The sequence below is a fragment of the Microcebus murinus genome, chromosome 2, assembly GCF_040939455.1.
Source record: "Microcebus murinus isolate Inina chromosome 2, M.murinus_Inina_mat1.0, whole genome shotgun sequence".
Classification (NCBI taxonomy): domain Eukaryota; kingdom Metazoa; phylum Chordata; class Mammalia; order Primates; family Cheirogaleidae; genus Microcebus; species Microcebus murinus.
This window is the reverse complement of record NC_134105.1, coordinates 80,427,304-80,454,537: the sequence shown is the minus strand read 5'-3', so window position 1 is coordinate 80,454,537 and position 27,234 is coordinate 80,427,304. Positions and strand designations below refer to the sequence as shown.

The window sequence follows — 27,234 nt, the reverse complement described above, 5'->3', positions numbered from 1 at the left end:
ATCATGAGAAGCAACAAGACAGAACAGTCACTGCGTGACTGTTACCACAGGTTTTAAGAGATTTAGTGATCCTGTGGTCCAAATACTTCATTTTGCATGTAAGAGTTTGAAACCTCAAGAGGTTAAGTGACCTGCTTAGTAAGGTATGTAGAAGCAGAGCCAAGACTAGTGAGCAGATCTTCTTACTTCTCAGTCCTGGGCTCTTTTTACTTTTCCTTACTGTCTCCACCCAAAAGAAGAAGAAGAAGAAGAAGGAGAAGGAGAAGGAGAAGGAGAAGAAGAAAAAAAAGGAAAAATATAAAGGGAAAAAGCATGGTCATGGTTGTGGGCATTTAGACAAGGATAAAAGTAAATAAAAATAGAAGCCATCATACTTCCTGACCAGAAAGAGGGGATAAGTGTTTTCCTACATCAGCTGAAATAGTTGGAAGAGGCAAGTTAGAAGCAATCATGAGCAAATTCTATTAGTCAAATGTTTTCTGACTCATTCTGCTAAAAGCTGAGCATCTTATAACTTCATGACTAGCTTTGCTGATATCTTCAATGCTTAGGGTCTGAAGAGAACAATAGTAGAAGCTGCTTATTTGAATTAAATACTACCAACAATGCAGAGCTGGCTAGTGGTGTGCAAATAATGGTAACCTTGGAAGAAAGGGATGTTCCCCATCAGAATATCAATAACATTGTTCACAAAAATATAAAATATAATCCTAAAATTCATATGGAACCACAAAAGACCCAGAATAGCCAAAACCATTCTGAGCAAAAAGAACAAAACTAGAGGAATGACATTCCCTGACTTCAAATTATAGTACAAACCTATAGTAACCAAAATAGCATTGCACTGGCATAAAAACAGACACAGAGACCAATGGAAGAAAGAGAACCCATAAATAAATTCATACATCAATTTATCTTTGACAAAGGTGCCAAGAACATACAGTGGGAAAAGGACAATCTCTTTAATAAATAGTGCTGGGAAAACTGGATATTCTTGTGCAAAAGAATGAAATTAGACCCTTATCTCTTACCACATACAAAAATCAAATCAAAATGGATTAAAGACTTAAATCTAAGACCTGAAACTGTGAAATTAAGAAAACATTGGGAAAATGCTTCAGGACATTTGTCTGGACAATGATTTCTTGAGTAATACCCCCAAAACATAGGCAACCAAAGCAAAATTGGACAAATAGGATCACATCAAACTTACAAGCTTCTGTACAGCAAAGGAAACAATCAACAAAGGGAAGAGACAATCCACAGAATGGGAGAAAATATTTGCAAACTACCCATCTGACAAGGGATTAATAACTCGAATATATAAGGAGCTCCAACAACTCAATAGGAAAAAAATCAAATAATTTGATTAAAAAATGGGCAAAAGATCTGAACATTTCCCCAAAGAAGACATACAAATGGCCAACAGGTATATGCAAAAATACTCAACATCATTAATCATCAGAGATATGGAAATCAAAACTACAATGAGATATCATCTCACCCCAGTTAAAATGACTTTTATAAAAAAGACAGACAATAATGAATGCTGGTGAGGATGTGGAGAGAGGGGAACACTCGTATGCTTTTGGTAGGAATATAAATTAGTGCAACCGCTATGAAGAACAGTATGAAGATTCCTCAAAAAACTAAAAACAGAACTACCATATGACCCAGCAATGCCACTGCTGGGTATATACACAACGGATGAGAATTCTGAATATCAGAAAGCTATTTGTATGCCCATGTTTATTGTAGCACTATTAACAATAGCCAAGATTTGGAATCAACCTAAGTGTTTATCAACAGATGAATGGATAAAGGAATTATGGTACATATATGCAATGAAATATTATACAGCCATAAAAAGAATGAAATCCTGCCATTTGCAACAGCATGAATGGAACTGGAGAACATTATGTTAAGTGAAATAAGCCAGGCATGGAAAGAAAAATCTCACATGTTCTCACTCATATGTGGGAGCTAAATATTAAAACAATTAATCTCATATAGACAGAGAGTAGAAAATGATAGTTACTAGGGGGTGAGAAGGGTAGCAGGGATGGGGGGAATAAAGTGGCGATGATTAGTAGGTACAAAAATATAGTTATATAATTAGACAGAATGAACAATATTTTATAGCACAACAAAGTGGCTACAGTCACTGATAAGTTATGGTATACTTGAAAATAACTAAAAGTGTGGAATTGGAATGTTCCTAACACAAAGAAATGATAAATGCTAGAGGTGATGAGGTGATGGATACCCCAATCACCCTGATTTGATTAATGTACATTTTATGCCTGTATCAGAACATCACATGTAACACTTTGTATAAATATATAAAACTACTATGTATCCGTAAGTACAAACAAAAGATTTTTTAAAAAAGAAGAAGGAAAGGAATGTGCTAACAATATTTCTAGAGACGAATCCTGGGCATAGATAGACGTTCATTAGATTTCAATGAAAGTAGATTTTGAGAATTCTTTAAAAAATTCTTGAAAATGGAGGAAACATTTTAAGAGGGAAGAGAGATCATAAAGAACAGGCAATTTACAAATGGAAACATGGACACAGTTAAAAATGATCTCAAGTAAGAAGGAAAGAGAGCTACTATAAAAGAACCAAACCAAATAGTTAAATAGCTTAATATCATTGAGAGCTTCCCAATGAGTTTGTGCAGCTGAGAATACAGATAAGAGGGTGGCACCTGTTTGTGATAATGTAAATAAGGCACAAATCCAGGATGATGTGAAGATGCGAAGCTCATGAAAAACACTGAGGGCACAAAAAGCCTGTGTGTCTGTGTGTGTATGTGTGTGTGTGTGTGTGTGTGTGTGTGTGTGCGTGTGTGTGTGTTATGCTGAGAGCAAAAAGATAAAGGCAATAAGACTACTGCTGAGCTACACAGTGTAATATTAAAATGACAGTGAGAAATGCAACTATTCCACTCCTACTTTACTTTCATATTTTTGATTAAGGAGAATAATCTTGATCCTGAAAGGGTAGAACAAAAATGCTTAAAGGGAAATTGAAGCCCAAGAGGAAACAGAACAGCAAAGAGAGAGCTACTGTAGTCTTTTGTCTCTGACGAGTTTCATTTCAGGAAGTAGAAAAATTTATAGACCTGACAGGAAAATATTGTTAAGTAATCTCCTTGGAATCTTGGATGAGGTGAAAAGATACCAGAAAACTGAAAATGGAAAATGCTCCAAATTTTGAAGAGGGAAAAGGGGGAATTATGAATATTTAAAGACTGGTGAGTTCTTAGCAAAGTTGTAGAATGCATAATATTTATTAATAGACAAGGAATATGGAATTTAGAAAAGAAATGTCTAGGCGGAAGCATTCAATTATTAAAAACAAATTATTTAAAACTCACATTATTTCTTGTTGCTTAATTATTTCAAGATCTGTAGATGTTGAAGATTATTAGGATTATAATAATAGCTAACATTTACTGAGATTTTTTTATGTGTTAGGAACTACTTAAAGTATATAAATGTTTCAAGTTACTTAATCTTCTCTAAATCTCTGTGAGGTGTGGATCATGTTTATTTCCATTATGTAGGTGAAGAAACCAAGGAACGCAGATATCTAGATCATGGCAATGCAGTATGTCTTGGTTTCACCATAGCTTTTGACTGTTTTTACTTTATTCTTGTGGAAATTTGTGGAACATGAACAGAAAGGAATATTTATTTGAAGGTGACTATCTTAAAATTTTTTTGAACCAATGCCCTGTAGGAAGATAAATAGAAAACGAAAATTAAACCCAACAAACAAATACACATAGACATATTGTGGTAAACTTATTTATGTATTTATTTATTTAGAGACAAGGTCTTCCTCTGTCACTCAGGCTGTAGTGCCATGGTGCCATCATAGGTTACTGTAACCTCAAACTCCTGGGCTTAAGTGATCCCTACTGCCTTAGCTTCCCAAGTGGCTAGGACTACAGATGTGTACCACCATACCTGGCTAATTTTTAAAATATTTTTGTAGAGGGATCTCTCTATGTTGCCCAGGCTGGTATTGAACTCCTGGCCTCAAGAGATCTTCCTGCCTCGGCCTCCCAAAGTGCTGGGATTATTAGTGTGAGCCACCACACCTGGCCTGTGGTAACCTTCTGAATCAGTATTTCTAGGATGAATTTGGGGTGGGCTTGAAGTTTTATGTTAAAAACTGCTTCTGGTGATTTTAATGACTAGCCAGATTTGGAAAGCAATGCAATAAAAGACGACCAAATCAAGATTTGAAAACAACTTGGCTGGGGCTGGGTGTGGTGGCTCATGCCTATAATCCTAGCGCTCTGGGTGGCAGGAGGATAGCTTGAGGTCAGGAGTTTGAGACCAGCCTAAGCAAGAGCAAGACCCTGTCTCTCTAAAAAAAAAAAAATTATGAAAAAAACCCCAAACAAAACATCTTGGCTGATAGGGGTGATGGACCCTAATTAATGATTAATTTTATTATTAATAAGTATAAACTATAAAACTTTATAGGATATGTTAATTGTAGAATATTTGGAAAATTCAGATAATTTTAAAGAAAAATATGAAAATCACCCAGAATTCTATTACTTTAGAAATAACTACTAGCAACAATTTGGTGCATTTTATTCCAGGCTTTTGTCAATACACCCAAACCACAGATATACATGCTTATACAAACACATGTGCACAAACCAAAGAGGCCCATACATACAGTTTTGTGTTCCATTTTTTGTATTTATTATGTCATGAGCATTTCCCTTGTAAATTTTATTAAAAATAAAAAATTAAATTTTATTCAAAATATTGTTTGTTATTAAACAAACCCCTCTTTACTAGTTTTTAGGTTGTTTTGAATCTTTTGCTATTACAAGTGATTTTGTGATGAAGCTTTTTGTATTTAAATTTTAGGCCATTTTTCTCTCATTATTTCATTTGGATAGGTTTCTAGAAGTTAGTTACCAACTCAAAGGGTGTGGATGTTTTAAAAATTGTTGATACAGATTGCTAAAACACTTAAATGAAAAGTTGTTGCTTTAACATATATTTTCACAAAACAGTGTCCATCATCTTTCTCTTACTAATTATAAATATTACAAGTAAAAAATTCTTTAGCAATTTAAATAGAATAAAATAGTATATTTTAATGGGATTTATGATATTAACATGGTTAAATATTATTCATAATTTTCTTGGCTATTTGTATTAATTTTTTTTACATTGCCTATTTGTAACGTCAACTCATTTTTCTGTAAAGCCTATCAATTATTTACTTAACAATTTGTAAGAGCTCTTTAAATTAGATATTGTAACTTTTTGTTTACCAATTAGATGTAAATGATTTTGCTTATTAATATTTGGCTTTAAGTTGTATTTATGGTGTCTTTAGAAGTACTGAAAACTTTTTGCTATTGCTCGGATGTCTTTTATATATTATTTGTCATCTGAGATCCAGTAATTATTAATACATATTTTCTTCCAGATCTCTAAAGTTTAAAAAACCTCTATAATCCAACTGAATTTATTTTGATTTATGGTAGATGCTGAAGATCTAATTGTTTTTCTAAAATTTTAAGTAGTTATCTGAAATTTTATTAACGAATTCTTTCCTATTGATTTAGGATATAACTTTTGTTATTTATCATGTTTTAAAATATAAGTTATGGTCTTGTTCCAGGTTATCTCTATAGTTTTTCTAATTATTGATTTTGGAACCAGTACTACACAGTTTAGATCATACACCAATAGGTAAATTAACATTTTATTGGACAAGTTTTTGTTTATTGCTTTTATCAAAAATGTCTTGATTAATAGCAGTAACTTATTTTTCTAGTTGGACCTTGGAATTTTTTTGTTAAATTCCAATAGAAACAAAATTGAAAACTTCATTAATTCTTTATTCCTCCTCATACTTCGCCAAGTTGAAGAAACCAACCAACCAACCAACCAAAAAAACAAAAAAAACTATACACCTTGATGGAATTTAATAAATTACTCTTAATAATAATGATCATTATCCAGAGATAGAGATTGATAATATTATATAAGATTTGTATCCGCATGATTTATTATAGTTCATATAAAATTGAGATTAATTTTACATTTAGTAATATGAGATGTTTCTTTTAATATATGATGAATATAATGATATCCCATGTCATTAAATATTCTTCTAAATTATTTCTAATGGCTCGGTATTATTCCAACACACACACACACACACACACACACACACACACACACACACACACAATCTGTTAAGCTAAACTCTAATTTTGACCATTGAGTATGTTTCCACTATTGTACTATGAGAAATGACTGTTATATTATGAACATCTTAGGATGTCCATCTTTGTGTGTATCTCTTATTTTTTTAGTATATGTTTCTTGTAATGAAATTCTAGGCCAAAGTATAAAATAGTTTTGAGTGTTTTTATACCAGTTGCCAAGTTGTCCTGTATTAGCAATTTCATGCTTTCACTAGCAGTGAATGAGAATGCCTTCTTAGAGATTGTGATTGGAATTGAATTAAACTTAAATTTGGGAGTATATGATAGATGTTCTGTTTTCAAACTGCACATTCAGGAATGGTATGCATCTTCAGTCACATATAGTATGCGACTTAGTAAAGTTTAATTATATAAATCCTGCAAATTTGCTTAGTGGTATAAAAACCATTTCTTCATATAAACCCAGAACATTTCCTTATTAGAATTATTTTTAGGTTTTAATTTTTTTTACCTTGTAGTTATTAGCAATGAGATATTTCCACATTATATTTTATTGATAATTATTATTGTTCAGAAAGCTATTGATTTTTGTATATTCATTATATATCTGACTTCTTTACTGAACTTTTATAAATTAATTATTATTCTAAACTTTAGAGACCCTGAAGATGAGAACTAGAGAGCTTATTCATTTCCTCAAGTCATATGGTTGGGTCTAATGGTGGATCTTTTGTTGAACCTAATTTTATAACTCCAAGGATGATGCTTTTTATACCACATCTTACTACCTCCCAAATACATTAGTAGAAATATAATTCCCCAAATAAGGGACATTATAAAACCAAGGGCTCTGTGGTAGTCAGAGTTCTGTTCAACTTTCAGCACCAACCTATAACAGTGACACTGACATTTTGGAGAGTGTCCAGAATGAGTCTGTGCTATGAGGAATGATTGAAATCCAGAAAATGAAGCTGTGTAGCTTCACGGGCTAGAGTCATGATGACTGGGTGGAAATTAAAGGCAACCAGATTCCAGAACAGTATGTCAGAGCTCTTAACCCAGAAGGCTGTTCTCAAATGGGTTAGAGTGTTTTTGGGGGTATTAATCCACCTGATATTAAAAATGCTCAAGGAGAAGCTGGGTGAGCTGCTCTTGAACATGGTATAAAGAGGGTGGGAATGTGACAAAGAGATCTCTAAGTTTTCTCCTGGTCTTATGATATGTCTGCACCTAGATTTGGAATGTCCTAGTTTTTAAGTTAGCCATGGAAATTGGGCATGTTTATCACTACTATTAAATACTTACGGGGTGAATTGAAAAGCACAAATTTTCTAAACCTCATTTTATTCAGGAACTTTAATTTCTTTCCCAACCTTACAACACATTCTAGCAGATCTCTAAATGGGATCCAGCCTGTGTTCTTCTCTTTTATTCCTTTGTCTATCCTTTCTTGTTTGTTCTAATGAATAGTGACAAAACAAAACAAAGCAAGGATAAACAACAAACACAAAACAAGTCCCTGAATAATCAAGGGGTCATGGTAAACTTGGCCAGGTCTTCAGTGAAACGAAATCTGTTAGCAAGCCAGATAATCATTAGCTTTTCCCCCTTCTCAGCATGATTGTAATTGCTCATTCATTCATTCATTCACTCAGGGTAGTTATGTTTTGTTTTGTTTTGTTTTGGGTGCTCCAGCTAGTAGTGAGCTCACTGTTGGGTGAACTGTGAAAGATGCAAAGACGTCTTTGCCTTAAGAAGTCTTAGCGGGAGGGAAGAGACTGTGCAATGTCAGAGGAATGGTGAGGCGGTAACAAAGGAATATCCTGGCATATTGGATGCTTTGAAAAATGGCTTTGGTTCCATTCCAGCTCTCTTAAAAGAATGACAAATGCTTCTGAAATGGAACCACATCCTCATGTTGCCCACCTTTACTCCTTGCAGACTGGGGAAGCTTGGAGGAGACTGCAAGGGGTCAAGGACTGTTTGGGGGTAAAAAATTTGGTTAAGCTCAATAGCAAAAAAAAAAAAAAAAAATCAATCACTCAATTAAAAAATGGGGAAAAGATCTGAACTGATGTTTCTCAAAAGAAGACATATAAATGTCCAACAGGTATATGAAAAATGTTCAACATCACTAATCATCAGAGAAAATGCAAATCAAGATCACAATATCATCTCAGCCCAGTTAAAATAGCTGTGTCAAAAAGACAGACAGTAATACATGTTTTCACTTATAAGTGGGAGCTAATCAATGTATAAGGGATAAGAGATATTGGAGATCCCAAGAAGTGGGAGGGTGGGGAGGGAGTGAGGGATGAGATATTATCTATTGGGTACAATGTACACTATTCAGGTGATGGTTACACTAAAAGCCCAAGCTTCATCACTGTGCAATATATTTATGTAACAAAACTGCACTTGTGGGACCTCAATCTATTAGAAAAAAAAAAAAAAAGACAGGCAATAAACAGATGCTGGCGAGGATGTGGAGAAAAGGGAATCCTCACACACTGTTGGTGGGATCATAAATTAGTACAGTCACTATGGGGAACAGTATGGAGGAGCTTCAAAAAACTAAAAATAGAACTTCAATATGATCCAGTAATTCCACTCCTGGGCATACACCCAAAAGAAAGAAAATCAACATATCAAAGAGATATCTATACTCCCATGTTTATTGCTGTGCTACTCACAATAGCCAAAATAGCTAACAACTTAAGTGCCCATCAATGGATGAATGGATAAAGAAAATGTGGTATATATACACAATGAAATATTATTTAGCCATAAAAAGAATGAAATCCTATCATTTGCAGTAATATGGATGAAACTTGAGTCTATTATGTTAACTGAAATAAACCAAGCACACAGAAAGAAAAATAAGCATGTTCTCATTCAAATGCAGGAGCTAAAAAAAAAAAAAGGGGACTTCATTAAAATGAAGACTAGATTGGCTATTACGGAAGTCTGGGAAGGAGCAAGGGAAGGAGAGAGGAAGGACAAAAAAGAATGTAAATATATTTATTAGCACTGATCTGTACACTTAAAGATGATAAAGATGGTAAATTATATATGTATATTTACCTATTAAAAATTTAAAAAGTAAAGACAACGTGGTTAAGCAAATTAGAATTTCCAGAGATTCTTCTTTTGGCTCCACTTCAAACTCATTCATAAGAGTGAACAACAGAAACCTGAGGAAGTTCTGAAGAGAGGTGAGGATTTCAGTTTCAATGTTTATAAGAATTTATGATGTTGTGATCAGAGAAGCTGACAAGCAGAAGAGTGGATTCAAGTTCCAGCCTTTAACTAATCCTGTAACTTGTCTTGGCCTCAGGTTTTCCACCTGCAAAATGGGAATGGTAACATCTGCTTTTGAAAACACTATTTAGATAAAATAGATAATGGATGTGCAAGTTTTTACTTTTATTTATTTATTTTCTATATCCCAAGTCGTCGAACAAAAATGTTTTATTTTTTTAAAGCCTAAATACTATGTAAGAATAGATGCTGTTATTTTTGGTAGTAATCTCAGAATTCTTTTGCTGAAGAGATATCCTTTATAGTCTAGATTTATTAGCATAGATACATTACGAATAGCTGTTGTAGCTTATTTGACTATGGTATATCATCCTATGTCAATCACCGATGCACTCTTACACTGAAAACTTGACGCTTAGGACAGAAGCCAGCTTTGATTTCCATTTAGAGCCTCAGAGGATAACCTTGTGCTATGTCTTAAATGGCTTGACGGAATCCTCTCATTCCCTGGGGATTTACATAAAAACCGTCAAGTACAGGTCTCACTCAAACTACTTTGATGATGTTTTAGGAAAGTATACATGCCACAGGTTTCTGGGTGAGGGACTTAATTCATGGAGTCTCTTCCCAAAATGACATCACTGCCATTAAAATAAATTAAAATATTCTCATTTTATTTTAAGAGAGGCTAGGTAGTTTGAGACTGTAGATTAGGAAGTGGAAGTCCTATTTCAGCGATAGCACTGAACGATGCTGCATTTGTTTATACTCTAGTTGGTCTTAGTGGCTTATTCTCTAATTTGTTTTGATCACAGTTTTCTAAAGAAGCAAGATTGGCCTTTTGACCATCCAGTAACATTCAGAAAGTTCATGGGGGCCTCGTTAGTGGAGGACTTAGCAAAGCAGCATTATCGTTCTGTTGCACACTGGGAAAACCTTCCCTGTTATCAAAAAGCAACTTCCTTAATGAGCTATCAAAATTATTATATCTCATCACACGCTCTCCTTTATGGGTGGGCTATTATGTTTGGCAAAGAAATATGGTGTAGCATATTCGTTTCCCTCTCTGGAAGAAACATGTAATCTTGGTACAGCACTGTGGAAAATTGTGCGGAGGCTTTATTGTTTGAATATTCTGGCACAGGACACTTTCATTTAGAAGACGGCTACATCTTCATGTACACCTTCATGTGAATGTCTTTGGATGCTCATGACAAATTAAAAGTTTTTTCCATAACTATGTCTTAACCATGAGGTATGTTGGTTAACAATGACACATTATGAGTTCTTTTAGCCATTTATACTTTGAGAAGTCCTTAGAACTCTAAATAATACATAATCCAAACACGTTAAGGTAGACTTTGGTCAAGATCCAGGCTGTTTGCTCTTGTTTTCATGCTCTTATTTGTGCAGGTAGAATGAACAGGGGAAAATATATCGGGCTGGACTGGAACACAGAAGCAGGACTGACTTCTTGTCCATGTGACTTGTGAAGTCATCAGGGCATCATGCCCAGAAGGCCCCGGCATGTAGTATAAAGCTCTGATGTTACCATCTTGAAATTATGAGTACTTTTTGAACAACAGCTACCACATTTTCCTTGTGTACGGAGTCTCACAAATTACATCGCAGGTCCAGTTTTTGGGTCATGAACTGCCTCACTGACTGATAGAAGATTCCAGATATTGACAAATAAAGAATGAGATGAGATAGAGCACCCAGTGGCAAGAAACACATGCTAAAGAAATAGATAGAACTTGTCTCTGTTCACCTTATCGTTTTAATATTAGTCTTTGTATGTGGAGACTTCTGTTTTATGTAAAAATCTTCCTACCTCTTTAATTCCTGTATTTACAAATCAAGAAAAAATTCTTTGGGAGGGGAAAGAAATAGAGCGTAGATCTGGGGAAATATGAGAGCTCCTTATTTTTTTGTGTGTCATGAGCTGCTTTGGCGAGCAAATCTGGCTCTGTTGCTCAAATTCCAGTGTCAGGACTTTATGTGGCTCCTTTCCAAATGGAGGGAGTCCTGGGCAGGTGCTTGTACTTGTGACTATTATTGCTGTCTAGCTTTTGACAGAGCTCACCTCCTTCATGTTTATGCTCAAACGTCACCCTGTCTGTGAAGCACACCCTGACCACTCTATTTAAAATTGCACCCCACTCCCATGCCCACCTCGGGAACTCCCAATTCCCCTTATTGTACCTCTTTTCGTTTAAATGCATACGGCTTGGCACATGGCAGGTGCCCAATAACCATTAATTGAATAAAGGCATGAGAGAATGAGTTGATGATACACATTCCTTATGGTTAAAGGCAAACCTTCATGAGAATAAAAATGTCAGCTTTCTTCTTACCTCTCCTTTCCTTAGCTCGATCTGTTCTCTGAAAATTGATTCTAGTTCTCAGAATTCTTCTGAGTTCACCACTCAAACAGTACAGATTTCGCTAGTCTATGATCTCCAGATGGGTTAAGGTCTAGTTCTCCAGTCTGAGTATCCCTATATTAGTTAGTAATGGTATTCTCCAATAGCACCCACCGTAGGCATTGAGATAAGAATATGTGTTCCTTGTGGAGAAGGATGTCAAGAGTGTACGGAATGTTACTCGTCCTAGGGGATCTTTTCCTTTCTGTGGGGAGTCCACCTGGGCCTCTGCCTGCTCTTCAGTGTGGGCCATGTTCGTGTCCACAGAAGAACTCAGGAGGGAGGGACGGTTCTGTCAGTGATACCTTCAGTCTTTCCCCCAACTCTTCTCCAGAACGTTGGTGACATGGGTACTTGTCAGTTCCAGTAATGTTAAAAGTGAATTTCACAATTCATAATTTCAAGGCTGTGGAAACAGCCCAAGTGCCCATCAATCCAAGAATGGATTAATAAAATGTGGTATATGTATACCATGGAGTACTATTCAGCTCTAAGAAACAACGGTGATATAGCACATCTTATATTTTCCTGGTTAGAGCTGGAACCCATACTGCTAAGTGAAGTATTCCAAGAATGGAAAAACAAGCACCACATATACTCACCAGCAAACTGGTATTAACTGAGCAGCACCTAAGTGGACACATAGGTACTACAGTAATAGGGTATTGGGCAGGTGGGAGGGGGGAGGGGGGCGGGTATATACATACATAATGAGTGAGAGGTGCACCATCTGGGGGATGGTCATGCTGGAAACTCAGACTCATGGGGGGTGGGGAGGAAAGGGCATTTATTGAAACCTTAAAATCTGTACTCCCATAATATGCCGAAATTAAAAAAAAGTGAATTTTAAATTATTAGTCTATTTCAATTAGCTCTTCTTTTGTATAAAAGTCAGCTATTTGTTAAAATTATGTAAGGACTTGAAAAGAGTCTCAAGAGACTTTTAAAAGATGAAGCCTAATATTTAATCAATTCGAATCAGCCTTTTTTTCAAATTATAGTTGAAAACTGAACTCTGGCTGAGAATCACTTTAACCATTAATTTACCAAGGGAAGAGTTGGCACATGAATGAAGTAATGAAGGAGGAACATGAAAGTATATAATTGTGTAAAATAGAATCTATATTTGGTACACCCAAACTGAAAAACCTCTTTTAAAAAAGTTGTTTTTTTGTACTTTCATCATTTTGTCTTTATTCTCTTTAAATCTTTGGGAAGACTTCTGACTAATCTAGACTTCAATTTACTGATAGGGGACATGAATGGCACCATCACAATAATGTTTTCACTTTGAGAGCCTAAGTGCGACATTCCAACTACTTAATGTGTTCAATCTTTTTTTTTTTCCTTTGGAGAAAAAGAAGACTTATACTTGGTTCTGTCAAGTTATAGGCATATACATTATTTTTTTCAATTCTTTACATTGGAAATTGTGACTTTTACACACCTAAAATGAGGTAAAATGAATACAACAGTGAAATTATTTCATTTCAGAGCCAGCAATTAGAGAAACAAATTTTAATATAAAAATCAAATAGCACTTATAGTGCAAAAGTTTTTTTTTTTTTCTTCCAAAGTGAAGTCTGTGAGTTGCTGTGTCTGGGTACATTAAGCAATTGCCTTGTCATTTTGTTCTTGAAGTATATAGAAAAGTTCCTTCAGTGTAGAGAAGTAGGAGGAAAAAGTTAAAATGAGAAGATACTCTCTGAGTTTTAGCTGAGGTCAGAGATTCTGAATAGTTTAAGTACTTCCAAAAATAAGATGATCCTTGCAAACTCTCTGAATACTATGTGTTTTCATTTTCCCAGGGAGAAAGAGAATAGCTGGGGTGGCTTCCTGGGTAAGGCGAGGGTGGAGAGAGCTGGCATTTTCCAGGGTGTCCAGGAGAGAAGAGTGGATGTGTTGTTTCCATGGACACATTACTGCTCCATTTTTCCTCTAGGTGGTGACAAATGTGATTGGATTTAGCCTGGTGAGGTGTAGGCTAGTTTATGGGAAATTTGTTCCCATAAACTTTTCCCAATTTTTTTTCCCCTAGAATCTTTATACAAGTATATTACTTCCAAGCTAGAATTACTTTGTGATCTTGCTTTGGAGATTTGCTTAATTCTTTCTAATGGGATATGTTTAGGCTAATGGAATAATCCAAAAAGTTTTTTTTTTTTTTTTTTTTTTTAATCATCAAAAAAGCTTACATCTGTAAACTCAGGAACCTATGTACTCTCTTGGCTGCTTTTAAGGCATTATGATTATTTGCATTTGGAACCCTCAGCGAAAATTCCTCGTCTTCCTGAATAAATGCATGCAGCCATATCTTTGGATCATGTACTGCTGCAGTGAGAATTATAAGGTGCACTGGAGGTAATAAGGGTTTAAGAAGGGTGCGCCCCAATTTAAAAAGGAAAATGTGGAACAAGGGTCTACTTGTGTATTTCAATTAGTTAATTAGGAGATAAAAGCATTAGAAAAAAGCAGAGCTTATGACCACACAACTCACGCAGTCTAATAAAGTAACCTTTAGACAACAGCTGTGATGTAAAAGGCCCATGCCAAAAACAACAGAGCAGAGCCCAGTTCCTGTCCCTTAAAGCAGGACAGCTGAAATGGTAGCTGAGTTTAACAACAAAAAGAACAAAACAAAACAAACAACAATCCAGACCCAGGTTTTTTGAAGGAAGGAAAATGTAATCATTAAGAGTTAGACTTTTAAAAAAACATTCTCATATGGAAAAGTGCCAACCTTATCAATAGGCTTCTGGTTCCTTACCATGGGCTAAGAAAACATTTTAATTTATTAAATCCTTTCTGGGTGAAACTGGGACATTGTATCCATTTAGTAAAAATCCTAAATTGAGATTAGCATTATTAGTTATGCTATGAGAATTTGAAGGGTAAAGAAAAATATCCCTGATTTAGCATCAGTTTTTAAAAAGTATTAATTTCTTCCTGACAGCTAGTATCAGTGGCAAAAATACTGAGAAATTGAGATGTTGATTTCCAAAAAATTTTTTTTCTTAAAACAATTATATTAAAAGTTGTAGCTATGATAAATGATTGTGCCACAGGGGTTTATAACATTTTTTTAAAAAATAGATCATTTAAGAAAAGTAATTCATTTCTTCTTTGACTCTTTCCCAGAACAAACATAAAAAATGCGCTGTTATCCTTCCCAGAATTAACAAAATATTTTCCAAATCCATTGCATGCACTGCATTCCTGTATCAGGATCTTATTCAGTTTGTGACTTTGCTGGAAACTGATATCTTAGAATTAATCTGATACGTGCTTTTACCTACTTTTCTCTTGTTTAATGCTTAGATTATGTATGCCAACATTCATTTTAATTCTGTTAGGCTTTCTGGAACATACTACTACACTATGAATAAAAAGTTTCAGGTCATTTGTTTTAGTTATTTTTCTCTCCCCGTTTTAAAACAATCCTAACTTTTTGATGCACTCATTCCTTAGAAAGTTTCCAAGTTGCGGATCTGTTTTTTGATCTAATGTCTGTCAAACAGAAATAAATACAAGGGAAAACTGCATTTTTAAGGCACACAGAAGGTGAATGCTAGTTAACCAAAGTGCCTTAAAGCTTTTGATTGCTGTTTAACATGTAGGCAAGGTCTTTTCAAAAATCAAGAACATTGCCCTGCACTCAGGTTCCTAAGCCCAGGAGTTTCAGAGGGTCACAAGGGTTAAAGAGAGAAGCAGAGACGCTAGCTCCGGTGAAAGCTGACAGTTCTGTTTTCCCACTTACGGGGGCTCAGCGACAGGGGCAGCTAGCAACGGTTCTGCCGTTCCTCTAAGCAACCACCTTAATGAGTTATAACTGTGTGCAGACTTACTGTGATGGCCTGGAGTCTTCCCTTCACCAGCTCAGCTTCTTCCATTCTAGAAGTCAAGGACAGGCAGACGGTGAAGCAAATCCGAAGCTACCATAAATCAAGGCGCTTCCTTGGAGAGAGGAGCAGGGGTGACAGAAGAGAAACGGGGAGAAATCCGCCCTTTGCACTAGTGGAGAACTGGAGAAATTTCCGACTTGTCAGGAGCGTCTGTGAGCAGATGCACGGATCAGGGCAGACAGACACATGTAATGAGGGTGTGCTGGGGAGGCAGACGCTGAGGCTGCTGGCACGAGTTGACTGACAAGTTTGAACGGCAGCGGCACAAGCCCTTTTCCTTCAGGAGCTGCCAGCTCTTTGTTATAATGTGCACAGTTAGCAAGGCGCATTTTCTTATTAACTGTTCCTTACCCAATTCATTATTTTCCAGGAGTGGCTCAGAGAGCCAACATGCTGAGTGTTTAATCAGCCTCTGCGCTGGCAACACACAGCCTTCCCTGGACGTGTGTGTTTGCACAAAGCTCGTTTACCTGCTCTCTAGCTCCAGAGCCTGTGGGGAGAGAGAAACTCAGCCTTGACTGGGGCAGAAATGCCAAGTCACTTGTTTGCCTTTCTCCCTCCGATGGGCTTTAGATAATAATAGAAAATTCTACGGTTACTTTAAACTTCATATAGTGGTAAATCTATATAAAGCTGCTCTCCCTTCTCCCCATCCCCCCTCCAGGAGTTTGTCGTGGACTTCAGAAACTTTAGGTCCTGGTGAAATGAAAGGTGTTAACGTGACTGTATTAAGAAGTTGGCCCACCAGGGGTGTTCAGTGTGGCTTCACCATCAAGTGCCACCCTGTGTTATTGCTTGACGTGGATTTCTATGGAATGCAGTTCTTTCTTGGACCTTGTTCAGAAATGACACTCTCAGCTTTCAGGAAGGTGCCCATTTTGACCTCACTAGTTACGCAAGAGAAAGGAGTGAGCCTTTGAAAGTGTGATGAGACATTCTGTAACTGCCTGCAGCCTGACCCTGTGCGGTAGTCTCTTGCCCTTCAGAGAAAGGCCGTCGAGCCCAGGGAAACTCAGTTCAAAGCAGAGGCTGGGAAGCTGTGCAATTCACTTTGTCTGTTTTCTTTCCCTTACCAGTTCTTTAATTAAATTTTGATGTAGTAAACATTCATTACCATCTACCTCGTTATTATGTGTTTGGCTGTTATCGAGCACATTCATATTAACACTCAGCTGAAGAGGTTAAAAAGACAACCTAAGCACTGAACGTATAGTTTAATTTCCTTTGAGTAATACTAATAGCTAATATTTGTTGTTGAGTACGAGAATAGGCAAATGTGTAACCGTCCTATTTATCTTACAAGGTGCTAAGAGGTACGTGCTATTATCCCTATTTTAAGAATGAGGAAAAGGGCCCAAAAAGGTAATTTGCCACATGTCTAAAAAGTAGCAATGCCAGGACTGGGACCTCGGCCATCTGACTTTTAACAGCCATTCATCAAGGCCTGCCCAAGGACACAGGGCAAGGTGAGGCATGGGCTGAGGGTTAGATCAGTCTTTATGAGGAAGAGTTGGACCCCAGCCTTCTCTTCCATCTAGCTCACAGAACATTACACTGGGCGTAAAACCCTGAGGCAGAACCCTGTGGGACCTCCTCTGCAGAAACCTATCAGTCTTAGACAAGATTTCCCCACGTTGTCATTTGGAGCTCCCCAACCACACAGCCCACATCCAGAGCCAGTCATACTATGGTGAAAACCACCAGTCCCAAGAGTCTGAAACAGTAATTTGTCCTTGCTCATACGTGCCCAGAAGAGACATTGAAGGAGACTAGAGAATAGGAGAAATGGTTAGGTGTGGGCCAAGTTCTATTACTATTGGATGGATATTTAAACTTAAAAAAAAATTAAGCCCTCAAAAGTTCTGATTTGGTTTATTTGCAGATTATGGCTGAATTTAAAGACAAGAAAGCAGCAGTGATAAATATCTCAGTCAGAATTATGTATTTGCTGCCCAGAACAGATGGGCAGTCATCCAATTATTAGTCTGGATCTTTTCCTAAAAACAATTTACCTCTCAAATCTCTTTTCTGCTATAGGAAAACCCAACGGTTTCCTAGTGTGGGAGAGGACTAGATAAAATGAGAGGATCGGAGAATTTAGGAGGGAGCAGAGTTGTGACAAGTGACTAATATCATCATGCATTCATTCATTTATATACTAATAATTGCTAACATTTTTGTTTTTTTTGAGACAGGGTCTTGGTTTGTCACCCAGGCTAAAGTGCAGTGGCATTATCATAGCTCACTGCAACCTCAAACTCCTGGGCTCAAGCGATCCTCCTGCCTCAGCCTCCTGAAGAGCTGGGACTATAGACGCTCACTACAATACTGGGCTAATTTTTCTATTTTTGGTAGAGATGAGGTCTCACTCTTGCTCAGGGTAGTCTCAAACTCCGGAACTCAAGCAATTGTCTTGCCTCGGCCTCCCAAAGTGCTAGGATTACAGTCACTAGCCACCATGCCCCGCCAATTACTAGCATTTTTAAAGTGTTTGTTATCATTTATTCTGCACATATTAATTGAGCACCTGTGATGTATCAGGCACTGTGCTAGGTGTTTCGGATACATGGATGGACAAAATTCCTGCTCTCCTGGAACCCATATTCTTTTTTTTTTTTCCAGCATATTATGGGGGTATAGATTTTAAGGTTTCAACAAATGCCCTTTCCTCCTCCCCCCACAAGTCTGAGTCTCCAGCATGACCATCCTCCAGACGGTGCACATCTCACTCATTATGTATGTATATACCCACCCCCCGCCCCCCTGCCCAATACCCTATTACTGTAGTACCTATGTGTCCACTTAGGTGCTGCTCATTTAATACCAGTTTGCTGGTGAGTACATGTGGTGCTTGTTTTTCCATTCTTTGGATACTTCACTTAGTAGTATGGGTTCCAGCCCTATATTCTTATATTACAGTAGACAATAAAAGATAAATATAACAGATAAATAAAATACAGTAGATGAAGAGGTGATTACGCTACTCTAGGTCCTCTGAGAAGCAAATGCCAAGATGGGTTAAGTGTGCAGGACTTTATTAAGAGAAACAACTGCATGAGAGAAAATGGGGAGATAGGCAGAAAAGGTTGGAGCTGGGAAACCCTGGGAGACCTGCCTGGAGTCCTGGAGCTCAAACTCTCTGATGGCCTCGCTGGTCTCTGCAGACTGCACTGCAGATTAGGCTGTTGGCACTCACCTTTCCCTCCTGCTCTCTTCCACTGGAGTCTCCCAGACTTTCCCAGCTCCAGCCTTTTCTGCCTATCTCCCCATGTTCTCTTATACAGTCACTTCTCTTAATAAAATCCTGCACATTTAATCCATGTGGGATTTTGTTGTTTAGAAGTCCTAGAATAACATAATAACCTCCTCATATTTGATTTACTTATTCTATTTATATTTTATTGTTTACCAGGGTATAGGTTCCAGGAGATTAGGAATTTTGTTCATCCATGTATCCCAAACACCTAGCACAGTGCCTGGCATATCACAGGTGCTCAGTAAATATATCCATAATCAATGAATAACAAATGCTTTAAAAATATTAACAGTTATTAGTATTATCAACTATGCACATGAGTGAACACATGATGATATCAATCAGTTGTCAGCTACCAGAGTGGTCCAGCATGTCTCACTTTAGCATTCCTGCCACACTCAGTCATTGGCTGGGAGTAGCCCCTGGGAAGCATGGCCTTGATGCAAACACGGGGCTGGATTTCAGAGTGCAACAGCTGGTACTCTTCGTCAATTATGCTCCTGTAGTTCAATGCCTGAGAGGCACTTACTCATGACAGCCACAGTGATAAATGCTATGGAGAGAAAATAGAGCAGAGAGGAGAATAAAGACTGTTAAGGCATAGAAGGTTGTAAGTTAGAATTCATCCATTAAGGTGGTCAGTGAGAGGTGGGACTTAGCCATGAGGTTTCTGATGGGAAGAGCATATCCAGACAAATCTGTGCAAAGGCCCCACAATGGGCCATACCTGGTATATTTCAGGAAAAAGGCTAATGTGGTTATAAGGGGTTACTGAGAGAGGAGAAACAGGGGATGTGGTCAGAAATGTAACAGGTTTCAATCTATGCAGGGTTTGGTAGGCCATTGTACGAACGTTAGATTTTACTCTGTGTGGTGTGAGAAGTCATTCCGATGTTTTGAGCAGAGAAGTGCTTTGCAAGGATGGAAGCAGGGAAACTAGGTGGGATGCTATTGCAGTAATCCAGGTGAGAAATGGTGATGTGGGCCATGGTGGTAATAGCAAGAGTGGTGGGAATTGGTTGAACCATGGATATCTTTTAATCCTGCTGGTAGATTAGATATGGAGTTTGAGAGAAAGAGAGGATTCATGATAGCTCTGAGACTCTTGGTCTGAGCAAATAGAAGTTGCCATCAATTGAGATAGGAGGGTTGGTGAAATATAGTCTATTTGGAGGGAGAGGATGGGTACCAAGAGCTCGGTTTTAGACAAGTCAATTAATTCTATACACATGAAGATGTTGAGTAGGCAATTGGATATATGAGTTTGGAGTTTAGGAAAGAAGTCTCAGATGGATGTATAAAATTTGTTATATCTCTGGAAGTAAGCAGAATTACAATGTATCTAGATTAGTCTGGGGGACTCTAGACATAGAGAAAGGTCCCCAGCAGCATAGTTTAGTGAACTACTGTCCATTAGATTTTAATGATATATTCATGACCAAATTCAGCCTTTGTAAAATAGATACCTAATAGAGCTCTACCTGCTTTCAATTGTCTGGCTTTACTAAACATTTTGTTTTTTGCCAGCCAGTGTAAATGAAGATGGCTAGAGTTAAAATTTACAATCAACTACCTGACATTATATTAGACATTAAGGGATATGAGAAATTCTGAGACATTGCCCCTTCTTACAATGAATTTATTGTCTGGTTAGAGAGATAAGACACATGTTAAAAACAATTAGAGGACAAAAGAATAGTAAACTAATTGTCATTATATTTTGACAAAACAAAACACTAACTATTGCACTATACGAGACCAGGATAGTATCACAAAGTAAATAATAATAGTGTATATCACAAGCAGTAAGTTTAATCCCAGTTGAAGAAGAGTGAGGTAAATGAGAGTTGCAGAAAAGCTACCACAGGGAGAAAGCAGAACTTAAAAGTAGAGATGGCATTTCTAAGCATGAAAGGGAGGAAAACACAGAATGTGTTAAAGGTCCAGAAAGAAGATTGTCTTGCCTGGAGCGGAATGGGGAAATTAGATAGAAAGATTAATAGAAATATACATTCATACACAGAATTTGCTGTTCAGGGAAGCGGGAGAGAAAAGATCAGATTCATAGTTCAGGAGAACAAAACTGCCAGCTCTCTCAGAACATAAAGAAAGAGGGAAAGATTAAGTAGAATGATCTGTTAGGAAGATATGAAATATGAAGAGTAAGTAACTGTAGAAAGAGTTAAAAATTTGCCCATGTTCCATAAAAAGAAAGACCCCCAGGACTCTTCCTAGCCTCGGAAGGTCTGAACTCAGAGGCCAAGAAGTGGATGAACATGAAGGACAAAGTAAGTGGATTAGGAGTACCTAGGGTGCTAATAGAAGTATGTTAAAATGCAAAGGCGATGGCAATGGGAATGATCAAAAAGGGGGAAGTCCAAAAACATTTCAATGAGAGGATTGAACTGGAGAGAAGGTTGAGAATTTGGTAGGTTCCAAATTAAGTACAAAATAGAAGTTTGGATTAGAGATTTTGGATTAAAAAAACATATAAAAATAAAATCAAATGAAACAGTGGCAGGATGAGAATTGAAGGAAGCCAAAGGCAGTAAGTATTTCTAGAGTGTATATGTGAAAAGACTTTTCTAGAGCCTTTTGGAAACCAGATCTCATGTTAAAAAACCTGGGTGCTCACTTTCCTTCTGACCCCCCCCCCTCTTTCCTTCTTTCCCTCTTTATGATTTATCAGACTTTTGGAGGCTAGAAGTGGTGTCAGCTGAAGGACAGGTAGTTTCTTTCCTATGTTGTATCTCTGAGAGAATCATTTAAAAATTTCTGATCCTCAGATTTACTGTGTGCTAACCACTCCATTTCTACCCTTCTTATCCTTGACTCTTTCTCTCCCACATCACTGGATGATGTGAGTTTTTTCTTGTCCTTTCCTTCTCTAGTAGACCCCTGGAGGGGACTTAATTGCTGTAGGCAAGTAAATAACATGGGAGTAGGGTGACCACGTAACTTACAAGACATTCCTGATACTGCTTTATTTTCATTCTAGGGTACACTATACTATATAGTCCGTAATATATACATTTCTTTGTTAGGTAATTTGAACTTTATGGTTTAGAGGATAAATGGGGAAAAATACTGTAGGCTTCAGGACAGCTTATAGCACAGGTGCTTCTCTTGAACTGTGTATGGCATTTGAGCAGACGTGATCCCTCCCTCCTTCTTTCTTCACTTGGCTTCCAGGACACCTCACTTTCTTGATTTTATTCTCCTTCTTAACCTTCTTTGCAGTTCCTTCTCTTTTTTCCAACCTCTTAAAATTGTAGTGCACTAGGGCTCAGTTGTTGGTGATCTTTTCTCTATTCCTCTCTACTCACTCTGTAGAGATCTCATTTAGTCTCATGCTAATGCCATTTAGATGCCAAGACGCATGCATTTATTTATATTTCCAGCTTAGACTTTTCTTTTGTCCTAGGGTCCTGGGCTCTTACCTCTGCCTTCCTCCAGAAATCTGGACGCCTCATTACCTTACTTTTTGTAGGTCTTTGCCCAGATGCCAAATTCTCAATGAGGCCCAATTCGATCACACTATACAAAACCACAAATCCCCTTTGATATTACCAATCCTCCTCACCTTACTCTATTTTTTACCATAGCCCTTGCCATATTCTACACTATTATATAATGCATTTTTTTTGGTTTATTGTCTATCTTCTTTCACTATAATGCAACCTCCACACAGAGAATGGATTTGTCTGTATTCTAACTGCTTAGAACAGACTGGTACCTAGTGAATACTAAGTAAATGTTGAATGATGATCATTGTGTCTGTTTGATTGTCCAATATGTGTCAGATGCTTTTAGGCTTACTTGATGGATTTGGAAATTGATACTCAAAAAGATTAACTAACCCACCAATGGGTGATATATCCAGTAAACAGTAAAGCCAGGATTTAAATCTAAGGCTGTCTGGATGCAAAGCTCTATCTTGGTCCACTATATCATTCTACCTCTATTTTTCCCTAGTTGTAATGAGACACCATAGCACAAGTTTTAATCAGATGGATTATTACATGCCTAGAATAATAGGCAGATATAGGCAGAATAATAATCAGATGGATTATTACGTGCCTAGAATAATATATTATGTCTAACAAAAAAATTCAATACTTTTGATGATTTGTGGAATTGCTTTTTAAGAATGAACATAGTCTACAGCCATTTCTTTTCTTAGAAATTTGTTTAAAAGTTAGACTATAATTGTTTTTCTAAGTGAAGTATTCCATTGGTACATGAATAAAAAAAATTCTACTAGCATAGAGTGGAATAGTGTTTTCTTCTTGCTTTCTTTTGAAACATCTATATAGTTCTTTCAGAGTCTCCTAGAGGTCAAACACCTGCTCCATTTAGGGGAAAAGGATATTTAACTAAACCAATTGACTTTTTGAAGATAAAAGGTGCAGCTGTTTTCTGAGCACAGACTACATTATCTAATACATTATCAAAAATAACCACAGATAAAAAATAGCCTATTAACAACCCAAACACACAGCAAATAATTTCCCCAAACACCCATCAAACAAACTGAAAATGTTTCACGATTTATTTCCCTTCTCATAACATGAAAAGCTAATATCGAACATATTTTGGATCTTATAGTTTCCTCTGTCTTAATTTACAAATGGCTGTGACAATAATCAACGTTATAAAAAGTATTAGCAAAGTTTTAAACTGGAGGCTAAACTCTATAATTATCACTCCACAAAGATCAAGTGCCTCAGCACACTGCATTTTCTTCTGTTAATTTACTGCTCACACATCCGAACCTCGTGGCGTTCGTTCCTTGTATGGTGTGCACCATAGAGGAGGATGAAAAGGACCGTCTGCCTAGCTTGAACTTTAAATATACTTGTTTTGAGTAAGAGCATTTGGTGAGGGCCCTTTGCCTTACTCACTTTCCTTCCTTTGTTAGCAATGTAAGGAAGCCGCCCTTCCCTCAGCATTGTTTTGGGCTTCGGGTATTTTCAAAATCACTGTTCCACTGTGATACCTTCACTTGACACTTCCATTTTTATCCAGTCGATTCAACATAATATTTAAAATATTTGGACCAAAAAATGCTCCTGAAGTCAAAAGTATTTTGAATGGTGTTCATAATATGTAATAGTGCATACTAAACTGGATGTTTAAATTACCCAGATTGCTTTTGTGTGTGTTCAGCTGTTTTATGAACTTGAGAAATATTGGCCTTTGATTTTTTTTTTTCTTTGAAAAGTATTTCTCCTTTTTCTCTCAAAGTTTGTGGTTATAGTTTAAAGAGTAACTGATTATAAGTTTGAGCATTCGAGTAGTTGAAAGTTTTTGCCCTAGATTTGTACAAAGAAATATTGAGTTTCTATTTCTGAACTTGTTGCATTCCCTTGTTTTCTTTCTCCTTAAGTCTGGATCTTAGTTTTTGTTGGTATAGCAAGATAAATCCCCTTACGTTTGTATTGGGATCATAATTCAAATAGAGAAATTGAAACTGATCATTGAGAAGCTATCTTCCCATAGAGAATTGTTGATTCAATAGACTCTACTAGACTCACAAATTTAGACATGGGGACTCCTGGTCCTAGTATTTAGATCTAAAATACTTGTATTCTTTCAAAGATTTCAAAGAACTGTTTGGCCACCACAGGAATGCAATTTGGGAATTGGATATGGAATTGTAAAAGAATTTCACTACTATGTGGAAGCCCAGTACTTTGAGATCTGATCATTTATTCATTCATCTATCCATACATCATACACTGGTTAAACATCTACTGACTGTGTAACTGATATCATGCTATGCACTAGAAACCAAGATAAATAAGACAATGAACTCTTTTTAGTGGAGAAGACAGGAGGTAAACAGAAGATAGGTAAACGCTTCATGAAAAGTCAGAAGGTCACCAAAGTCAGAATCAGGGCAAGGAAGGCCAGAGTTAGGCTGAGTCATACTAGCAGAGACGACAGTTGAGCTGAGTGTTCGAGTCTTTTAGATTTGGACAAATAAGGAGTTAATTAACCAAAGGAATGAGTCAGGGGTTTGGGGTGGGGAAGCAGAGGGACATTGTATAATCACAGTCCCTGAATTTCTACATCATCATAGATGAACTGAATAATCTTCCCAGGTGCAGATTCCTTAGCTGATGATGGAATGACATACTACTAAATCGTCCATGTACAGGCTTATAAATTCTCATTTATTATGTAAGGCATGTGGAATTCAAAGATTATATATGTATACATGTGTACATATACACATTATATTTGTCTCTCTATATTTATTAATGAGCCTTAGCTAATTCACATACGTCAAAATCTTGGTTCTCTTCCATTAGAGAGTTAGTTAATAAATGTAGGTGGTTTTAGAGAGACATGGGCTTATTTTCTAACTTTTCCAATTCCTGGATGAGTGAACTTGGGAGAATAGCTTAAAATCAGAGATTAAAAGCTATTTTAATCAAATAGCTTAAAAACAGTGTAAAAACAGTTTACATTGTTTTTCTGGGTGTAAGCTGATGAGAATAACAAATATCTCAAGAAAGTTTTTCACCAAGATTAAATGTGTATTTAGATAACAGTGGTCATGGAGTATAATAGGTACTTAATAAATGACTACTATTATTATTACTATTTCTTATTCACAAGACAAGTTCATACAAAGGGACAATATATTAAATCTTATAGGCACATTATTATTTCTTTCAGTGTTTTCTCATTTGCCAAATGCATCTCTCTGCACATATAACCTAATATTGTAATTGATTTGTTCAGGAGTAAGACCAGAGTCTCATTCTTCCTCATGAACCAAGATGCTATCAGATGTTTTCATTTCCAACATGGGAAAACGCAGGCGTAGATGGACTGAGTGATTTGGGCAGGGAGCCAATTCATTAAACGTTAACACTGTCTGTCCAGCAATCTTTCCTATAGACTGGCTATGGAAATCTAGAAGGGCTTGGTCTGCTTCTTTGTCATTATGGAAATATTCTATAAGCTTATCCAATTAGATTGGTTTCTAAGCAGAGCCACCACTCTGAAAGCGAGGGTGTGAGCCAGTTATGTTAAAGTGGATTTACATGGCAAAGCAAGAAATGAGCCAGCTGTCAGTGTGTCTGCCCTTCAGCCCATTTTGCTATTAAGAGGGAAAGCTCAGAGGTTTCACTTACTGACAGATTGGGTTCCAGACAATTGTAATTCTAGCTTGAAGATTTTTTGGAAATAAGTATTTTGAAAGATGCCAACTGAAAGTTTACTTCCAAAATATTTAATGGATCTGTCTTTGGAGAGATGAATGCTTTGTAAGGGCCAGTGTTTATTGCATGCCTTAGATAGGCTTTAAAAAGGAAACTAAAAAGCTAAAGAAAACCAAATATTTTCCATTTAGAAGTTTTACTCTATTTTAGCATAGTATGAAATATCTTTGTTATTTCATCCTTAGATCAGTTGTGCAAAGTGAATTCTTTGGGGTTCGTAGTCTTTATTTTTCTCCTCTCCCATCCTTACCCTCCCTTCTCTTGTCCTCTCTCTTCTCTTCTTTTTGGTGAGATTCTAACTGTAGGAGTTAGATTGCTTAATGCGTGCCCAGGGCAAAGACTGAAAGAATTGTATTATGCAGTCAAGCAGTGGTGTGGGTGGGGTGAGATTTAAGAGAACACTAGGTTCCAAGAAATGTAGTTGCCACAAACAGATCTGTAGGAACTCAGATCTGGAGCTGGAGATTAATTAGAGTCCTTATTTCCTGTGAAATTTGAAGGCCTAGAGCAAAGCCCAAATAGTGACAGAGAGAGTTGTTACTTTATACCTACATCAGCTGTCCATTACCTCCTTAAAAAAAAAATTAGCAGCAAAAATATTCCTTTGTGTATATTTAATTTTAATCTTATAAGAAAAAAATCTTCAGAAGAGAAATCTAAAAACAATTTAAGTGTAAATTTCCTTCTAAGTGAATTTCCAAAGAGCAGTCTACTCCTTTCCTCATGGACCTTGGTATTCTTAAAAATGAAATCCTAAGCTATTATGGTACCACAATTGTAACCAGCACTCTAGAGTTTGCCCATGAATAGAGTAAAAACAGTAATTGAATTGGAAAACAAAGGTTAAGCTAGATGAATATCTCTCATTAATTTTGTCTGAAGCTTTATTAACCTACTATGGTTTGCTTGTTTGACATTTGATTTTTATCAT

General features: G+C 36.7%; 1 protein-coding gene across 1 annotated transcript in view; it reads right to left on the bottom strand.

Annotated features, from left to right (window-relative positions):
• PALMD (palmdelphin) overlaps nt 1-16,245 on the bottom strand; it is a 53,922-nt gene extending 37,677 nt beyond the window's left edge. The window contains exon 1 of the mRNA XM_012748646.2: nt 15,756-16,245. Within this exon, the coding sequence (XP_012604100.2) occupies nt 15,756-15,800 (45 nt within the window). The 5' untranslated portion in view covers nt 15,801-16,245. The remainder of the gene's footprint in view (nt 1-15,755) is intronic.
• Between the last annotated feature and the right edge of the window lie 10,989 nt (nt 16,246-27,234).